The sequence below is a fragment of the Phyllobates terribilis genome, unplaced genomic scaffold (genome assembly GCF_046119375.1).
Source record: "Phyllobates terribilis strain yellow unplaced genomic scaffold, ASM4611937v1 Scaffold_11__3_contigs__length_659146591, whole genome shotgun sequence".
NCBI lineage: Eukaryota > Metazoa > Chordata > Amphibia > Anura > Dendrobatidae > Phyllobates > Phyllobates terribilis.
This window is the reverse complement of record NW_027362771.1, coordinates 151,452,512-151,467,718: the sequence shown is the minus strand read 5'-3', so window position 1 is coordinate 151,467,718 and position 15,207 is coordinate 151,452,512. Positions and strand designations below refer to the sequence as shown.

The following is a 15,207-nucleotide window of genomic DNA, read 5'->3' as shown; positions in this document are numbered from 1 at the left end:
GTTTTGTATGGACACAATGTCCTTGAAGAAGCATGGACATGTGAATAGCAGCATATATTATAATTGGTAGGTATTCTATCCGTGAAAGAAACTGATACAACATGTACGTGCAAAATGGATGTGTGAATGAGGCCTAGACAACCTTTGTATCCAGAACAAACATAATTTTTTTTTTAAAGTGGAAGTTTTGTATTCAGCTTAAGAACACAGACTTGCAGTCCTGTGAAGACAGATAATCCTTTCTTTGAAGTAACCAGTTTTAGCTCCGCATGCTTTATATTACATATAAATGCTGCAATACAGAGATAACGTTCTTCCCTATTTGTGTGTAAAGATTACCATAGTATGTAAAGGGATTACTGCACCTTGCTGGCTGCCTCTACAGTGAATGTAATAAGCCTCTTGTGTTAGGGGTAGGTTGCTGCACCTTCATTATTTCCAGCTAGGCACAACAATTGCTTAAATATATGTGATAAATGCTACTGAGAATACAAAGTATATTGGAAAGCAAAATGTCTGTATTCTTTTCAGTATCTATTATTACTACTAGTATTATTGGTATTTTATTATGTACTGTACTTTTTTTAATAGCATTTAATATCCTTGCTATAGTGTCAGAAAAAGTTAATAAAATGGCAGCAGAAGTAAACTATTACAGAATATTCAAATTTACAGTATATGTTTTGCTGTATTATAATTTTGCTTAAGGTTAACTTTTGCCCTAAGACAATCTGGAATTAATAAGGATGTAAATTATGTACTTTTAGGGGATCTAATAAACATTTTTTTTCATATGTTCAGACCTCTCAGCCAATTGCACATGCCCTTCCAATATATAGCAAAAGCAGCATTATTCTTGGGACTGTCCCTTTAAATGAGTGTAAATAAACCTTAAAGGGTTATTCTCATTTATTAAATTGCCAAAGAATAAAAAATAAGCATTTTTGTAATCTACTTTTTTATTTAATTCTCCTACTGCGAGAGTTTTTATCTTAAAGAGTGTACAGCTGTACCTCTCCGATCCGATTAGTAGCCACATTCCAAGAGAGGAGTTAACACCTAAAATCATACTGTAGCCCAATGATTTCTATACAGCAGTTAGCTGTTCAACTCCCTCTTCTCCCTCTGTTATTTACCCAGCTTCTGTTATCAGTCCTGTATAATCACTATCCCTCAGCACCCACCATAAGCAGTTTCCAGAGCATTTCTCCTAATCATGGCTTCTCATTTTCCTGAGCCATGTGCTTGATCAAAGGGACAGTTATCTCTATATGTAAATATATAGTGTAGAATTCAGAATAATGACAGACCCAAAGTGATATTCTCAAGTTGTCACATGAGCAGCTTACAGCTCTGCCATCTTCTTATATCCTGGTTGTTTGCAGGCACGCAATCCTCCTTGAGTGATAGTTCTGGTCAGTTTTCTTCTGCTACAGTCATTGTTTTGATACTGCATTTTACTTGCATATAGCATTATCAGGGTATTTGGACAAGCACATAGCTCTTGAAAGTGAGAGCAGTGATTAGGAAAACTGCTCTGGAAACTGCCAAAGTTGGAGGTTGTAGAATTGTGATTATGCAGGACTTATAACAGCAGTTCAGTCAAGAGCTCACAGGGAGGGGGAGGGAAGGTAACTGCTGTACAGAAATCAATGAGCTTTATGGAATCTTAAGAGTTAACTCCTCAATTTAGAATGTAACAACTTCAAATTCTTCGCCAGGCTTTTGGTGATTGATCTCCTTTGAAACAAGCTGTGCACTATGTAAGATAAAAGCTGACACAGAAGGAGAATGACAACAAATATAAAAATCAAGTCAATTGCAAATATGATTATTTTCATATGGTCTAAAGCAATTTAATCATACTTTTTTATTAAAATACATTTTAATGTGTCGTCATAGCAGGAGAAGCTTCTGACCAGAACTGTCACTCAAGGTGGACTATATTCCCCAGCAACAAAGTGAGGAGACTACAAAACTATGTGCTGCTCAAGACACAACTTGAGAACAACTCTACTTATTTATAACTTTTCATTTCATAAAATAATTTTAGTTTGGATAATTGTTATACTGTGGCTCTGATTCACCAAGATTGGGCTTTTGTATGCCAGTCTTGATGAAGTGTGCTGGAGTATGATGTTCCAAATTCATTAAGAGTCATGCATCTTTTAGCTTCCGAGTGCCACCACAATATATATTCAGCGACTGGAGAACATTTTCTTAATTTACATCACTTTTATGGTGCAAATTATGATGAATTTTCCTGACATGCTTAGCCATGCCTCCTGCATGTGATGCTTCGTCTACTTTTCAAAAAGTAGGGAGAGCTGGCTGGGACTGGTGGAAACATAGCAATTGTCATAAATCTTTTAAGCAACTATAAGTTTTGCAAAAATATTGAGACATTTCTAGCTGTTCTACTCTACAATTCTGTCAAAAAGTGCTTGATGGATCCAGCCCTATGTTCCTTGCTGTTCATATATGAAAATATGTTTATTTACATCTTGCATGAACTTGTACACCGCACAAAAGTCACAGCAGGCGGCAATGTGATTTCCAATCTCCTGCAATCTCCTTGCCTAGGGTAATTATACTTGAGGATGAGCTTGAAAAACTTTCCGCCCTTAAGGAATCGCATGGCATGACACCTGAAGCTTCCCTTATACTGGAAGAAAAGCTTAAGATGATTCAACCACATGTGCAAGCCAGTAACACATGCTGGGAAGAGGCCTTGTGTCAGGTGGAAAGGATGGTTCGAAAGCCTCCAGCAAAAAAAGGTATGACCGACTTCTTGGTAGTGTTCCTATTCAATCGGGCTCTTTGCTTATTCACATATCCTGTTTCTTGTTGCTCAGTTTCATGTCACAGGTCATACACCATGGCAAGACAGAGTAGTCTTCCACAACCGCACCTTTGTATCAGAGTTTAGCCCTTCCTCACCTTGTTTTAAACCTCCTACACAGCTGTTTGGGTTTGTTCACATTGAGCTTTTTGAGGAGTTTTTGGAGCAGAAAGTCTCCAAATTCTCCTCAAAAACTAGGAATTTCCATTCAGTTTCTGTTCTGAAAACTGAGCAAGAATACTCTATGCACACATACCCTTCTTGTTTCAGTAAATGACTGTTTCACCTACTTATGAAAGTAATGACTCTGTGCAAGTGCATCTAGAGGAATTGATGCTGTTCTGAAGACAAAGGGCGGTTGCGCCAAATATTGATTTGATTTAGATTTCTTTTGTTCATTCGCTTTGCATATTGTTAACTTATAAAAATAAACTAACATTTTGATTTAGATTTCTTTTGTTCATTCGCTTTGCATATTGTTAACTTATAAAAATAAACTAACATTTAGATTTTTTGAAAGACTTCCTACTTTGTAGCATTTGTTACACACCTGCCAGCACACACACATATATATATATATATATATATATATATATATATATATATATATATATATATATATATATATATATATATATATATATATATATATATTGTAATATGTGTGTATATACAGTTCTGGCAAAAATTAAGAGACCACTGCAAAATTTTCAGTTTCTCTGATTTTTCTCTTTATAGGTATATTTTTGAGTAAAATGTACATTGTTGCTTTAGTCTATAAACTGACAACATGTCTCTGAAATTCAAAGCTAAAAATTTTGTATTTATTTGCAGCAAATGATAGAGTCAAAATGCTTAAAAAGAAACAGTGCTTTCAGAACTCAAATTACTCATGTTTTAACTCAGGAACAGTTCAGAAATCAATATTTGGTGGACTAACCCAGATTTTTAATCACAGCTTTCATGCGTCTTGGCATGCTTTCCACCAGTATACCCCGGCAGAATTTTCCCTTTCTTGGCCTTGTTTCAGAGAATATGAATGATAGCAAAAAACTTTTTCTCCACTCATGGTTATTGGTTGGGTGAAGCCATTTATTGTCAAACTACTGTGTTTTCTCTTTTTAAATCTTAATAACAACCAAAAAACATTTGATCAAATGACCCTGATCAAAAGTTCACATACCTCAGTTCTCAATACCGTGTATTGCGACATCTAACATCAATGACAGCTTGAAGTCTTTTGTAGTAGTTGTGGAGGAGGTTCTTTAATTTCTCAGATGGTAAAGCTGCCCATTCTTCTTGGCAAAAAGCCTCCAGTTCCTGTAAATTCCTGGGTTGTTCTAGCATGAACTGCACACTTGAGATCTCCCCAGAGTGGCTCAATGATATTGAGGTCAGGAGACTGAGATGGCCAATCCAGAACCTTCACTTTGTTCTGCTGTAGCCAATGACAGGTCAACTTGGCCTTGTGTTTTGGATCGTTGTCATGTTGGAACACCCAAGTACGTCCCATGCGCAGCTTCCGGACTGATGAGTGCAAATTTGCCTCCGGTATTTGCTGATTAAGTGCTGCATTCATCGTTCCTTCAACTTTTACCAAGTTTCCTGTGCCTTTGTATCTCACCCATCCCCAAAACATCAGCGATCCACCTCCGTGCTTTACAGTAGGAATGGTGTTCCTTTCATCATAGGCCTTGTTGACCCCTCTCCAAATGTAACGTTTATGGTTGTGGCTAAAAAGTTAAATTTTGATTTCATCACTCCAAATTACCTTGTACCAGATGTTTTGAAGCTTGTCTCTGTGCTGTTTGGTGTATTGTAGGCGAGATACTTTGTGGCATTTACGCAGTAATGGCTTTTTTCTGTCGACTCGACTATGCAGCCCATTTTTCTTCAAGTGCCTCCTTATTGGACATCTTGAAACAGCCACACGGCTAGTTTTCAGAGAGTCCTGAATTTCAGCTTATGGATCTTTCTTTGCATCCCGAACAATTTTCCTGGCAGTTGTGGCTGAAATTTTTGTTGATCTACCTGACTGTGGTTTGGTTTTTACAGAGCCCCTGATTTTCCATTTGTTAATCACAGTTTGAATGCTGCTGACTGGCATTATCAATTCCTTGGATATCTTTTTGTATCCCTTTCCTGTGTTATACAGTTCAACTACCTTTTCCCACAGATCCGTTGACAATTCTTTTGCTTTCCCCATGACTCACAATCCAGAAACGTCAGTGGCTGGATGAGGGATGCAAGAGTCTGTCTGGATCCCAGAAACTCACTCAGCTTTTATGCACACACACTGATTACAGGCAAAGAGGACACAGGTGAGGATGTTACCTTTAGTAGCCATTCAAAACCATTTATGTCAAATTCTGTGCATGTTATCAGGCCAAAATCACCAGGGTATGTGAACTTTTGATTAGGGTCATTTGTATGTTTTTGGTTGTCATTAAGATTTAAAAAGAGAAAACACAGTAGTTTGACAATAAATGGCTTCACCCAACCAATAACGATGAGTGGAGAAAAGTTTTTTTGTTGTCATTCATATTCTCTGAAACAAGGAGAAGAAAGGAAAAATTCTGCCGGGGTATGTAACCTTTTGAGCACAACTGTGTGTATATGCACCGCTAAAAAAAATATAGGGAACACTTAAATAACAGAATATAACTCCAAGTAAATCAAACTTCTGTGAAATCAAACTGTTCACTTAGGAAGCAACACTGATTGACAATCAATTTCACATGCTGTTGTGCAAATGGAATAGACAATAGATGGAAATTATTGGCAATTATCAAGACACACTCAATAAAGGAGTGGTTCTGCAGGTGGGGACCACAGACCACATCTCCGTACCAATGCTTTCTGGCTGATGTTTTGGTCACTTTTGAATGTTGGTTGTGCTTTCACACTCGTGGTAGCATGAGACGGACTCTACAACCCACAGAAGTTGCTCAGGTAGTGCAGCTCATCCAGGATGGCACATCAATGCGAGCTGTGGCAAGGAGGTTTGCTGTGTCTGTCAGCGTAGTGTCCAGAGGCTGGAGGCGCTACCAGGAGACAGGCCAGTACACCAGGAGACGTGGAGGTGGCCGTAGGAGGACAACAACCCAGCAACAGGACCGCTACCTCCACCTTTGTGCAAGGAGGAACAGGAGGAGCACTGCCAGAGCCCTGCAAAATGACCTCCAGCAGGCCACAAATGTGCTTGTGTCTGCACAAACGGTTAGAAACTGACTACATGAGGTTGGTTTTAGGGCCCGAAGTCCACAGATGGGGGTTGTGCTCACAGCCCAACACCGTGCAGGACGCTTGGCATTTGCCACAGAACACCAGGATTGACAAAGTCGCCACTGGCGCCCTGTGCTCTTCACAGCTGAAAGCAGGTTCACACTGAGCACATGTGACAGACGTGACAGATTCTGGAGACGCCGTGGAGAGCGATCTACTGCCTGCAACATCATTCTACATGACCGGTTTGGCAGTGGGTCAGTAATGGTGTGGGGTGGCATTTCTTTGGAGGGCCGCACTGCCCTCCATGTGCCAGTGGCGACTTTGCCAGTCCTGGTGTTCTGTGGCAAATGCTAAGCGTCCTGCACAGTGTTGGGCTGTGAGCACAACCCCCATCTGTGGACGTCGGGCCCTCATACCACCCTCATGGAGTCTGTTTCTAACCGTTTGTGCAGACACATTTTCATTTGTGACCTGCTGGAGGTCATTTTGCAGGGCTCTGGCTGTGCTCCTCCTTGCACAAAGGCGGAGGTAGCGGTCCTGCTGCTGGGTTGTTGCCCTCCTACGTCCCCCTCCACGTCTCCTGGTGTACTGGCTTGTCTCCTGGTAGCGCCTCCAGCCTCTGGACACGCTGACAGACACAGCAAACCTTCTTGCCACAACTTTCATTGATGTGCCATCCTGGATGAGCTGCACTACCTGAGCAACTTCTGTGGGTTGTTGCTCAGAACTTCCTGAGCAACTTCTGTGGGTCGTCTCATGCTACCATGAGTGTGAAAGCACAACCAACATCCAAAAGTGACCAAAACATCAGCCAGAAAGCATTGGTACCGAGATGTGGTTTGTGGTCCCCACCTGCAGAACCACTCCTTTATTGAGGGTGTCTTGATAATTGCCAATAATTTCCATCTATTGTCTATTCCATTTGCACAACAGCATGTGAAATTGATTGTCAATCAGTGTTGCTTCCTAAGTGGACAGTTTGATTTCACAGAAGTTTGATTTACTTGGGAGTTATATTCTGTTGTTTAAGTGTTCCCTTTATTTTTTTGAGCAGTGTATGTTGTCTATTTTTTGTCTTTAAATCATGTATGTAGTGCAGAGAAATGCTGACCATTTGAGCTAGCACAATGGAAGTAATGTACACTGATAATAAGTATTTTTATACATGCAATTCACTTCTACAATATTACTATTAAGGTAAAAGGCTATACTTTTTCCAGAGACTCTTGATGTATGTTTGTTGAATCTTACAGAAGTGGCTGAATTGACAACTGATTGTAGCATAGCTGCTTTCAATAGTGCATCATGTGCGCCACCTCCAGAATTGTAAGGTGACTATACGGCTTTCCATGGGAGCATGGAGATCCAGTGTGGTCACCCAGTGACTTCAGCACCTGCTGCTACGCTGTGACTTCAAGCCAGATTTGATGGTGCCAACCAGATATTCAAGACCGTACTAAATTCAGTTGGGAATAGTATTTTAACTAAGCTGCCTTTCCCATGCACTAGTGATAATGTATTGTATATCTATCCTTGTGAATATCTTTTCCACTTATACATACAGCTACCACAGCGTGGGAGAATTCACATTGCCCCATGACGCCCAGTGTTCTTCCTGCACTACGCATTGAAGATAAAGATCCGGTCCCAGAGGAGCAGGTAACCCATGAGCACTTTCATGTCCCCACAAGCCCCAGGACTGGTCCTTTCCTCCACGTGGCAAAGTCCCTGGTTCTCATCCGCAGTACTTTCACAAAGCATAGCTATCCCTGAAATGACGATCATTTTTGTTTTCAGGAATTTGAGGCCTATGTTGAAGACATAGCTCCAGATGACGAATTTAGCAGAGATGATGTGTATTTATTTTCTCCAGAGGAGAGAGAGAGACAGAAGCGAGAACGGGAGGAATCTAAGAGAGTATTGCAGGAGCTAAAGGCTGTCCTATGCTTAAAGGCATCTGAAGTTGAAAGACAAAAATGGAAGCAGTTGCTCTTTAGTGAACATGGTGTGTTATTCCAAACCTCTCTATTATACTGCAGCTTACCCCCTTGCTTCTCATATGTTCTTTTTATGTAAAAGACTAAATAATGACTAAAACCTAATAATGGTTTGTTTTATATAAGGAACACTAAACCTAGGAATTGGTATGTAAATGTAATAAAAAAATATAGTTGTCATGCTTGTTAGTTTGTAGATGATCTTGAAAAAGTCAGTCTGGTATAAATCTTGCAGAGAATAAAGGGGTTAGTTATCTGCTGATCTGCCCCTTATTTGGTTGGTAGCGGGGCAAAGCCCCACCCCATTAGTCAAGGGGTGGACTGGAAGATCCCTTGTCCTGCCAGGACTCTGCACAACACGGAGGCTTCTAATGCAGACAGTTGTCCTACAGCGACACACAGGTCAGTGAGGAGGAGGGACATGGCCGATCTCCTGAGACACACACTTTAAATAGTAATAAGAGAAAATAGGATCAAAGTATTAGATTAAGGACCAATACAGATGTCTGTGTACAATGCACTGACTGGCCACAGGTCTTCTGACCTGAACTTGGTAGCCCCATATATCAGGCATCAGGAGACCCGTGGCCAGTCGGGGCATCACATGCAATGCTCGGGCCATGGATGTCTGAATTCAGCCTTAGGAAGATATTTTGAGATTATTTTTTTTATATGCATTTTCTAGGTTTAGTGTTCCTCTGATCGTCACCTAACTAAAAATGATCTGCAGACCTTCTCTAATTTTCACTAACTGTAGGAAATTCCTTTACAACAATTAACAGTTATACCAGTAGTTTTGCATCATTGAGCTGGTTCTTGCAAGGATTAAAAATTCCCTTTGTTGCCCTTATCCCCCATTATGGGTTGTCCACTTGATATTCACATAACAAATGTGTTGGGAAATTGATCTTCTAACGCTGATATAAGAGTATTACAGGTTCTCCTCCTATAATTGTTAGTGCAGCTTTTTTTACAGACTGCATGGCTCTCCTCTTCAAAAAAATGACCACTAATGAAAGAGCATGTGACCAGAATGGTCTATAAAGATCTTCCAAAAGAGGTTGATTGACAGTTCTGCTCACATGCTCCTGCATCATCAGCCAATTTTGAGAGCAGGAGAGCTGTGCCATGTGTGTAAAGAAGGCTTCGCTAGCCAGTACGGGCGGAGACCTTTAATTCTCATATATTAGTTAGTGGCATAAAATCATGTCCCATCACATATTAAAGTTAGAGTGGCCAACCTCTTTAAATACAACATATTAGCTGTAAAAGCCAGAGTGTGTGCAGGCCAACAATTGGCTGCGAGGTGTGCGAGCCTGACCACCCACTGGACACTTGCAACCTAATTTACCTATGGATTGAAAGTTTGACTTGTGGTCTATAAGACCTCTCTCAAAGACCAGAAAGGTACGTTGATACTTCTATTTCAGTCCCCTACACTGTATTGGTTTAATGTATCGAAGCTGCTGGCAGAATTCTGATTATATTATAAAATCATATTGCACTTCTTTAGTTTTCTTCAATAAATGTCGTTTGCCGAAAGAATTATATGCCGTTTATGATTGAGCTTTTCTGCACATCTCATACTTGCAGTTAGTAACTCCATTCTTTACTGTTGATGGAGTATTAGTTTGTTAGTTTGCATTCAGTTTGGTACTATATTGGGATAAATCTTTTTCTCAATCTGCTCTGAACTGGAAAATATGTAAATTTATGGAAAAATGGAGCTTTCGAGGTTTCTGCTTTTTCCGTTTTAGGTGGTCTGAAATGTAGTTGGCCAAGTCATCAGAGCATGAAGAAGCAAATATTATTTTTCTTCAATGTTTGTCTTGTTTGCTCATTTAACAGCATAAAAAAAAATCACTGAATCTAATAAAGCTGCTACTATGTGAATTGGATTCGGTGTATTTCTTTATGCTATGGCTCCGAGGACCTCAGTATTTTATTTTATATTGTGCTGTCCTCTTCTTGACACTTGTCACAGACCGCAAAGACTAGCCATGTAGTGCAGGATTGAGTACATTGCTATATGATATGAAGGTTTGTCTTTGGGGATTTGTTACATATAAGGGAATTTTGTATTATTATGCTCTTCATTTTAGAAATGTAGTGCAGTGTAGCGGAGGTCTTTCACGCCGTGAAGCTTGTTTTCACAGCGGGGTAAATGGATTGCAGATAAAGGAAGATACTTTAGCAACAGACAATGATGCAAAAAGCCACAGATTTAGAGAGCTATTATGTTTGAAGCCAAGTCGACTTTTTTGCATGTGAACAGTTTTTTATCAAAATGGCCTCAATCTTTCTTTTCTAATCTACTAGTTTTTCTTGATTTTAATTGTAATCTTGCACTCTATTGGCTGTTGGGCTATGTTCATATGTAATCATACAGGCTATTTGCTGTTTTTTATACACAGTGTTTTTATTGCCAAAAGTTAAGGTTTTGGCTACAGAAAGAAAATTCTGCACAAACAAGCGAATATACCCTAATATCTGAGCCTACATAATCCTTCTTGTAATCTAGTGTTGGAGGAAGCCTGATTCATGCTGTCGAAAGCACATGAATCAGATCTTAGCTGCACAATTGCCGCTCCAGTGATTCAGAGAAAATATGCTTTTAAACATCTGTGGACCAAAGCCGGAGATGAGACTGGTCCAGCCCTGCACCTGCTTCTGCCTATAGTCCTCAGCCGGAGGTATAAAACATGTCACTTAAACGCCAGCGCGGTTCAGAGAAAAATATACTTGGCTGCAATTGTGCATCCAGTTTCTGATTCGTGTTGCCCCCTGTTTGGGCAGCATGGATCAAATGACAGATTCTCTTTAGGGTGCAATTACATTGAAAGGTTATCATGAAAGAGCGTTCCTTGGAGCATTCGTTTCATGTTAACTTTGTGGTGTAAACATGTCTGCCCATAATCGAGCAAAATGCTCATTCATCGGGTGCAATGATTAGCCTTAAAAATCCTCATTATTAGCAGTGCATCATCCAGTGTAAGCAGGTCTCGCAATGGCACGAACAAGGGCAACCTGTGTGCACTAATGATGTAATACAGATCGTTCAGTGGGCATCCTTTAGCTCAGTTTTCCTGTGTAAGGCTGTGTGCTCATGATGCGTTTTTTAAGCGTTTCCGCAGCGGCAAAAACGCTGCAGAAACGCTTAAAAAATGCTTGGTAGAAGGTCTGCCATGTTACCTAATGATAATCCACATGCGCTGTGCACATGCTGCGGAAATTTCCGCTGCGGATTATCATTGCGGGAAAAAACGCAGCACTACCAATTATTTTGTGGAAGCGCTACGTTTTCACCGCCATTGACTTGCATTGGAACACATCGATTCCGCATCACTGCATATGTAGATGCGGATTCCATGCATTTCAATGTGCAGATGGTACCCGGGTGTGGAGGACAGGAGACTCTCCTCCGGACCCGGGTACCATAGAACCTGTAAAAAAAAAAGAATAAAATAAAAAATAAATATGATATTTACCTTCTGATGGCCTGCGGTGCACTTGTCTTCGTTTGCCGGCATATCGCGGTGGACTGAAGGACCTGCGCTGACGTCCTAGTCATGTGACGGCAGGTCCTTCAGTGTAGTGTACCGCGAGCTGCCGGCAAGGGAGGACAGAGCAAATCAAGACTCCGGGGGCCATCAGAAGGGTAAGTATAGATTTATTTTTTTATTTTTTACCATTCTTTACGGTCACACTATATAAATTCATACCGGTTGCATGGATTTATATAGTGTGACCAAGTTGTCAAGCACTTTCCAAGTGATGCTAAAATCGCTTGGAAAGCGCTTGTCAACCCGCATGCGGAAATGCAAGTGAAGAACGCTTCACTTCCGCATGTTCCTGGCAGGAAAAACGCATGTACAATCCGCATGAGTTTTTTGTGCCAGAGAGATGCAGAAATGCTTAGGAAAAATCCAGAGCATTTTTTCATCATGGGCACATAGCCTAAAAAGGCTTTTAAATGACCACAGATCGGTAAATATTTGTTGCCAGACAGTCCATTTAAACAGATCCTTAGTGACCATTCTGTGATAGCTTTGAAGGAAATTGCAGACTATAGTTCAGTGCTACTAATAATTTATTACGGTGTCCGTACATGTTGGGCAGAGCTTGGCCAAACACTCACCGACCTCTATCTCTCCTGACTTCCCCTATGCATGCACTTTTGGCTCTCCTGAGCGTACATGTTTCTAAAGGGAAGAGCAGAGTAGGGCCTGGAGGCGGCTTATCTCCCTGAAAAATAAAAAGATGTGGCATGGTAATTTAACTTTCCCAATCCTTTTCTCGAATTGGGAAATCAGTCGGAAAGATGGTCATCCGCTCGTCTAACTTTAGTGTGTATGGGGTTCTATCATCTATATCAGTGTTTCCCAAACCCCAGTCCTCAGGGCCCCCACAGATCATGTTTTCAGGATTTCCTTAGTATTGCACAGGTGATGGAATTATCATCAAGGCATCAGAAATTGCCCCAGGTCCTCTCACCTCCACAATACTAAGGAAATCCTGAAAACATGATGTATTGGGGGGCCGTGAGGACTGGAGTTTGGGAACGCTGGGTTATATGTTGTGCCTTAGTTTAATCACTCTATAGAGCATGCTTTTTGTGAGCTTGTTTCTTTACAGTAGGTTTATTATCTAGCTGTTTACTGTAGTTTATTAAATGGGAAGTATAAATTCAAGTAAGTAATTATTCTTTGTTCTTTTTTTCCTAAAAGCCATAATTAAACCTTTATCACATTTGGAGATAATGGATATTCCTATCTCCTCTCCTGACCTCGATCCAGACACCCAAATCAAAAGCAAAACACAAAGCTTTGACGTCACCAGGGATGTAAATGGAACGGAACCTTTTTATACAGAAGCTTCTGTTCATGAGACCACAGAGGTACCTGTTACTGATCAGGATCAAGAGGGGAGAGAAACATTTCGGCTACTGGAAGAGCCTGGACAAGCTAGTGGTAATGAGAAAGTTGAACCTCCGTGTCCTGCACCCAGGACTGTCTTACCTGCCTCCATCAAAGAGAGGCTAGCTCGAATTCATCAGGCATCAGATTTACACTTTGCCTCGGGATTAGCGGCACAAGCCGCTGCCCGATCACTTACATTTACTTTCCTGCAAGAACAGACTTTTGGCGACGAATGGGGCAATGATGAAGATGAGACGGAGAGTGGCGATGCTTGTGTTGGAGATGAAGGGAATGAAGACAGATGTTCAGAAAATGAAGAATGACCTAGTTGCGCCAAAAAGGGACAAGCCATTGAACTCTTGAGGAACTTAACTCGTTAGCCTGTTCACTATGTAAGGCGGGCTAGAGGTAAACATTTATTCTTTAAATAACACATGGTGATTTAATATCCTCTGTGCCTGGAAAGTTTGCAGCCTTCAACTCTGCAGTGTTTCAACGAACCCTCCTCCATGTTATTCAATTTGTGTCTTACAAGTCCCTGACTACTGCTAAGTGCCGTCTTTTCACAGGAGAAACCTAAAGCTCCACACGGATTCAAGGAAGGCAATCTACAGTATGTGGTCATCGTAAAATCAATGCAGCTGCCTAAATATCTTTTGGGTTATTTTAATATTTAATGTTATTTATTTAAAAAGAAGCAATTTGTTTTCCGCTGTTCATATTGTGTCCTCCTCTTTGGTTGTCTTGCTTTCTAGACAGGATGAATCCTTGTTTTCCAGTGTGGTACCAATGCCACGTTGGCTGTGTCTGTACAGTGCGCACTGGCTGATGACATTGTTCCTTTGTGACTATACTAGATTTCTTAAACTATTTCACTTCTCTAAGCTTAGAATGTAATTTTTATAATAAAAAAATCACAAGAAACCTTAACCTGTATGAGAATTTTAGTATGATACATGAACATATATTTTCAGGTAACCATTTATCTTTTTTGAGTTGTATTTTAAAGGTCTCTAATTATAATAATCTCACTGTTCTCATTTCATTCCGTTAATAGGGGTTGTTCCATTGATATGTACCTCCTACCCACAAGGTTGGTGACATATGTTTGATTGCTGGGGGTCTGACCTTTGGGTCCCTCACTGATCACAAGAACAGAGGTCCCAAAGTTCCCTGCCTGAATGAAGCCTTAGTGAGCATCTGCGACTACTGTTCCATTGACTATCTGTTGGAACTATAGATTAATGGAGCATTGGTCATACATGCTCACTCACGCTTCATCCACACAGGGGACTTATGGACGCTCTTCTCAGGATCAGTGAATGGTGCTGAGAAGACGAAGCCTTAGAAATCCTCAATCTATTCTGTGGATAGATGATATAGTGTATGTATTTTTTGTTTTGTTTTTCAAGCAGTCATTACTCAAACTAACAAGAATTAAGTGGTCTAAAAACTAAACTAATTTCTAAGTTTTTCTGGGAAAAAAAAGGTCAGCTGAATGGTAAAATTTGCATGGTTTGAGCCTTGATGTGGTGGCATATATATATATATATATATATATATATATATATATATATATATATATATATATATATATATATATATATATATATATATATATATATATATATATTGGGCTGATAATGAAGAATTGTTAACATCAAGTCTCTGTAATGGAGGGCTGTCAACAGTAGCAGGACAGGTCAGGAGGGAGAAGTTTTCTACCACCTACAAAGCCATAGCAGATGGTCGCTTATAAATTTATATCATAAGATTACATCATAATCTTTTTGTTTTACACTGTCTACCGTTTAACATAGGGAAAATATATATATTATTGTACTGTGTTTCCTACAGTTTAACATCAATTTATCTTTATATTAGACAATGCTTCACAATTCCAGCTGAAAACCCCAGGAATAATAATCATGCAACTTTCTGACTTTTCATGATATTCTCACTTTTTGTGTTTTTATTCTTGCTCTTCCAAATAAAAACCCTGTGCTGTACAAATACTCTATTACTTCTCTTATTGAGAAGCTAAAATACAAGTGACAGCCGGTATGACAGCACTTCCTAATGGCCACCAATGACTATGCCATAGTAAAATAATACCTCTGGATCTAAGAAAACAATGTTGCTGTTACATTTGATTTGCTAATTTAAGGCCCTGTGTAGAAGTTTAAGTTTGCCTCCCAAAACACAACATACAGGGCCACAT

At 40.0% G+C, this 15,207-nt stretch overlaps 1 protein-coding gene across 3 annotated transcripts in view; it reads left to right on the top strand.

Moving 5' to 3' along the window:
- The window catches only part of VEZT (vezatin, adherens junctions transmembrane protein), an 89,114-nt gene extending 75,198 nt beyond the window's left edge, over positions 1-13,916 (top strand). For all 3 annotated transcript variants that reach the window (XM_073651680.1, XM_073651679.1, XM_073651678.1), the window contains exons 9-12: positions 2,584-2,777; positions 7,635-7,729; positions 7,868-8,075; positions 12,795-13,916. In XM_073651680.1, the coding sequence (XP_073507781.1) occupies positions 2,584-2,777; positions 7,635-7,729; positions 7,868-8,075; positions 12,795-13,309 (1,012 nt within the window). In that variant the 3' untranslated portion in view covers positions 13,310-13,916. The remainder of the gene's footprint in view (positions 1-2,583; positions 2,778-7,634; positions 7,730-7,867; positions 8,076-12,794) is intronic.
- Positions 13,917-15,207: the final 1,291 nt, after the last annotated feature.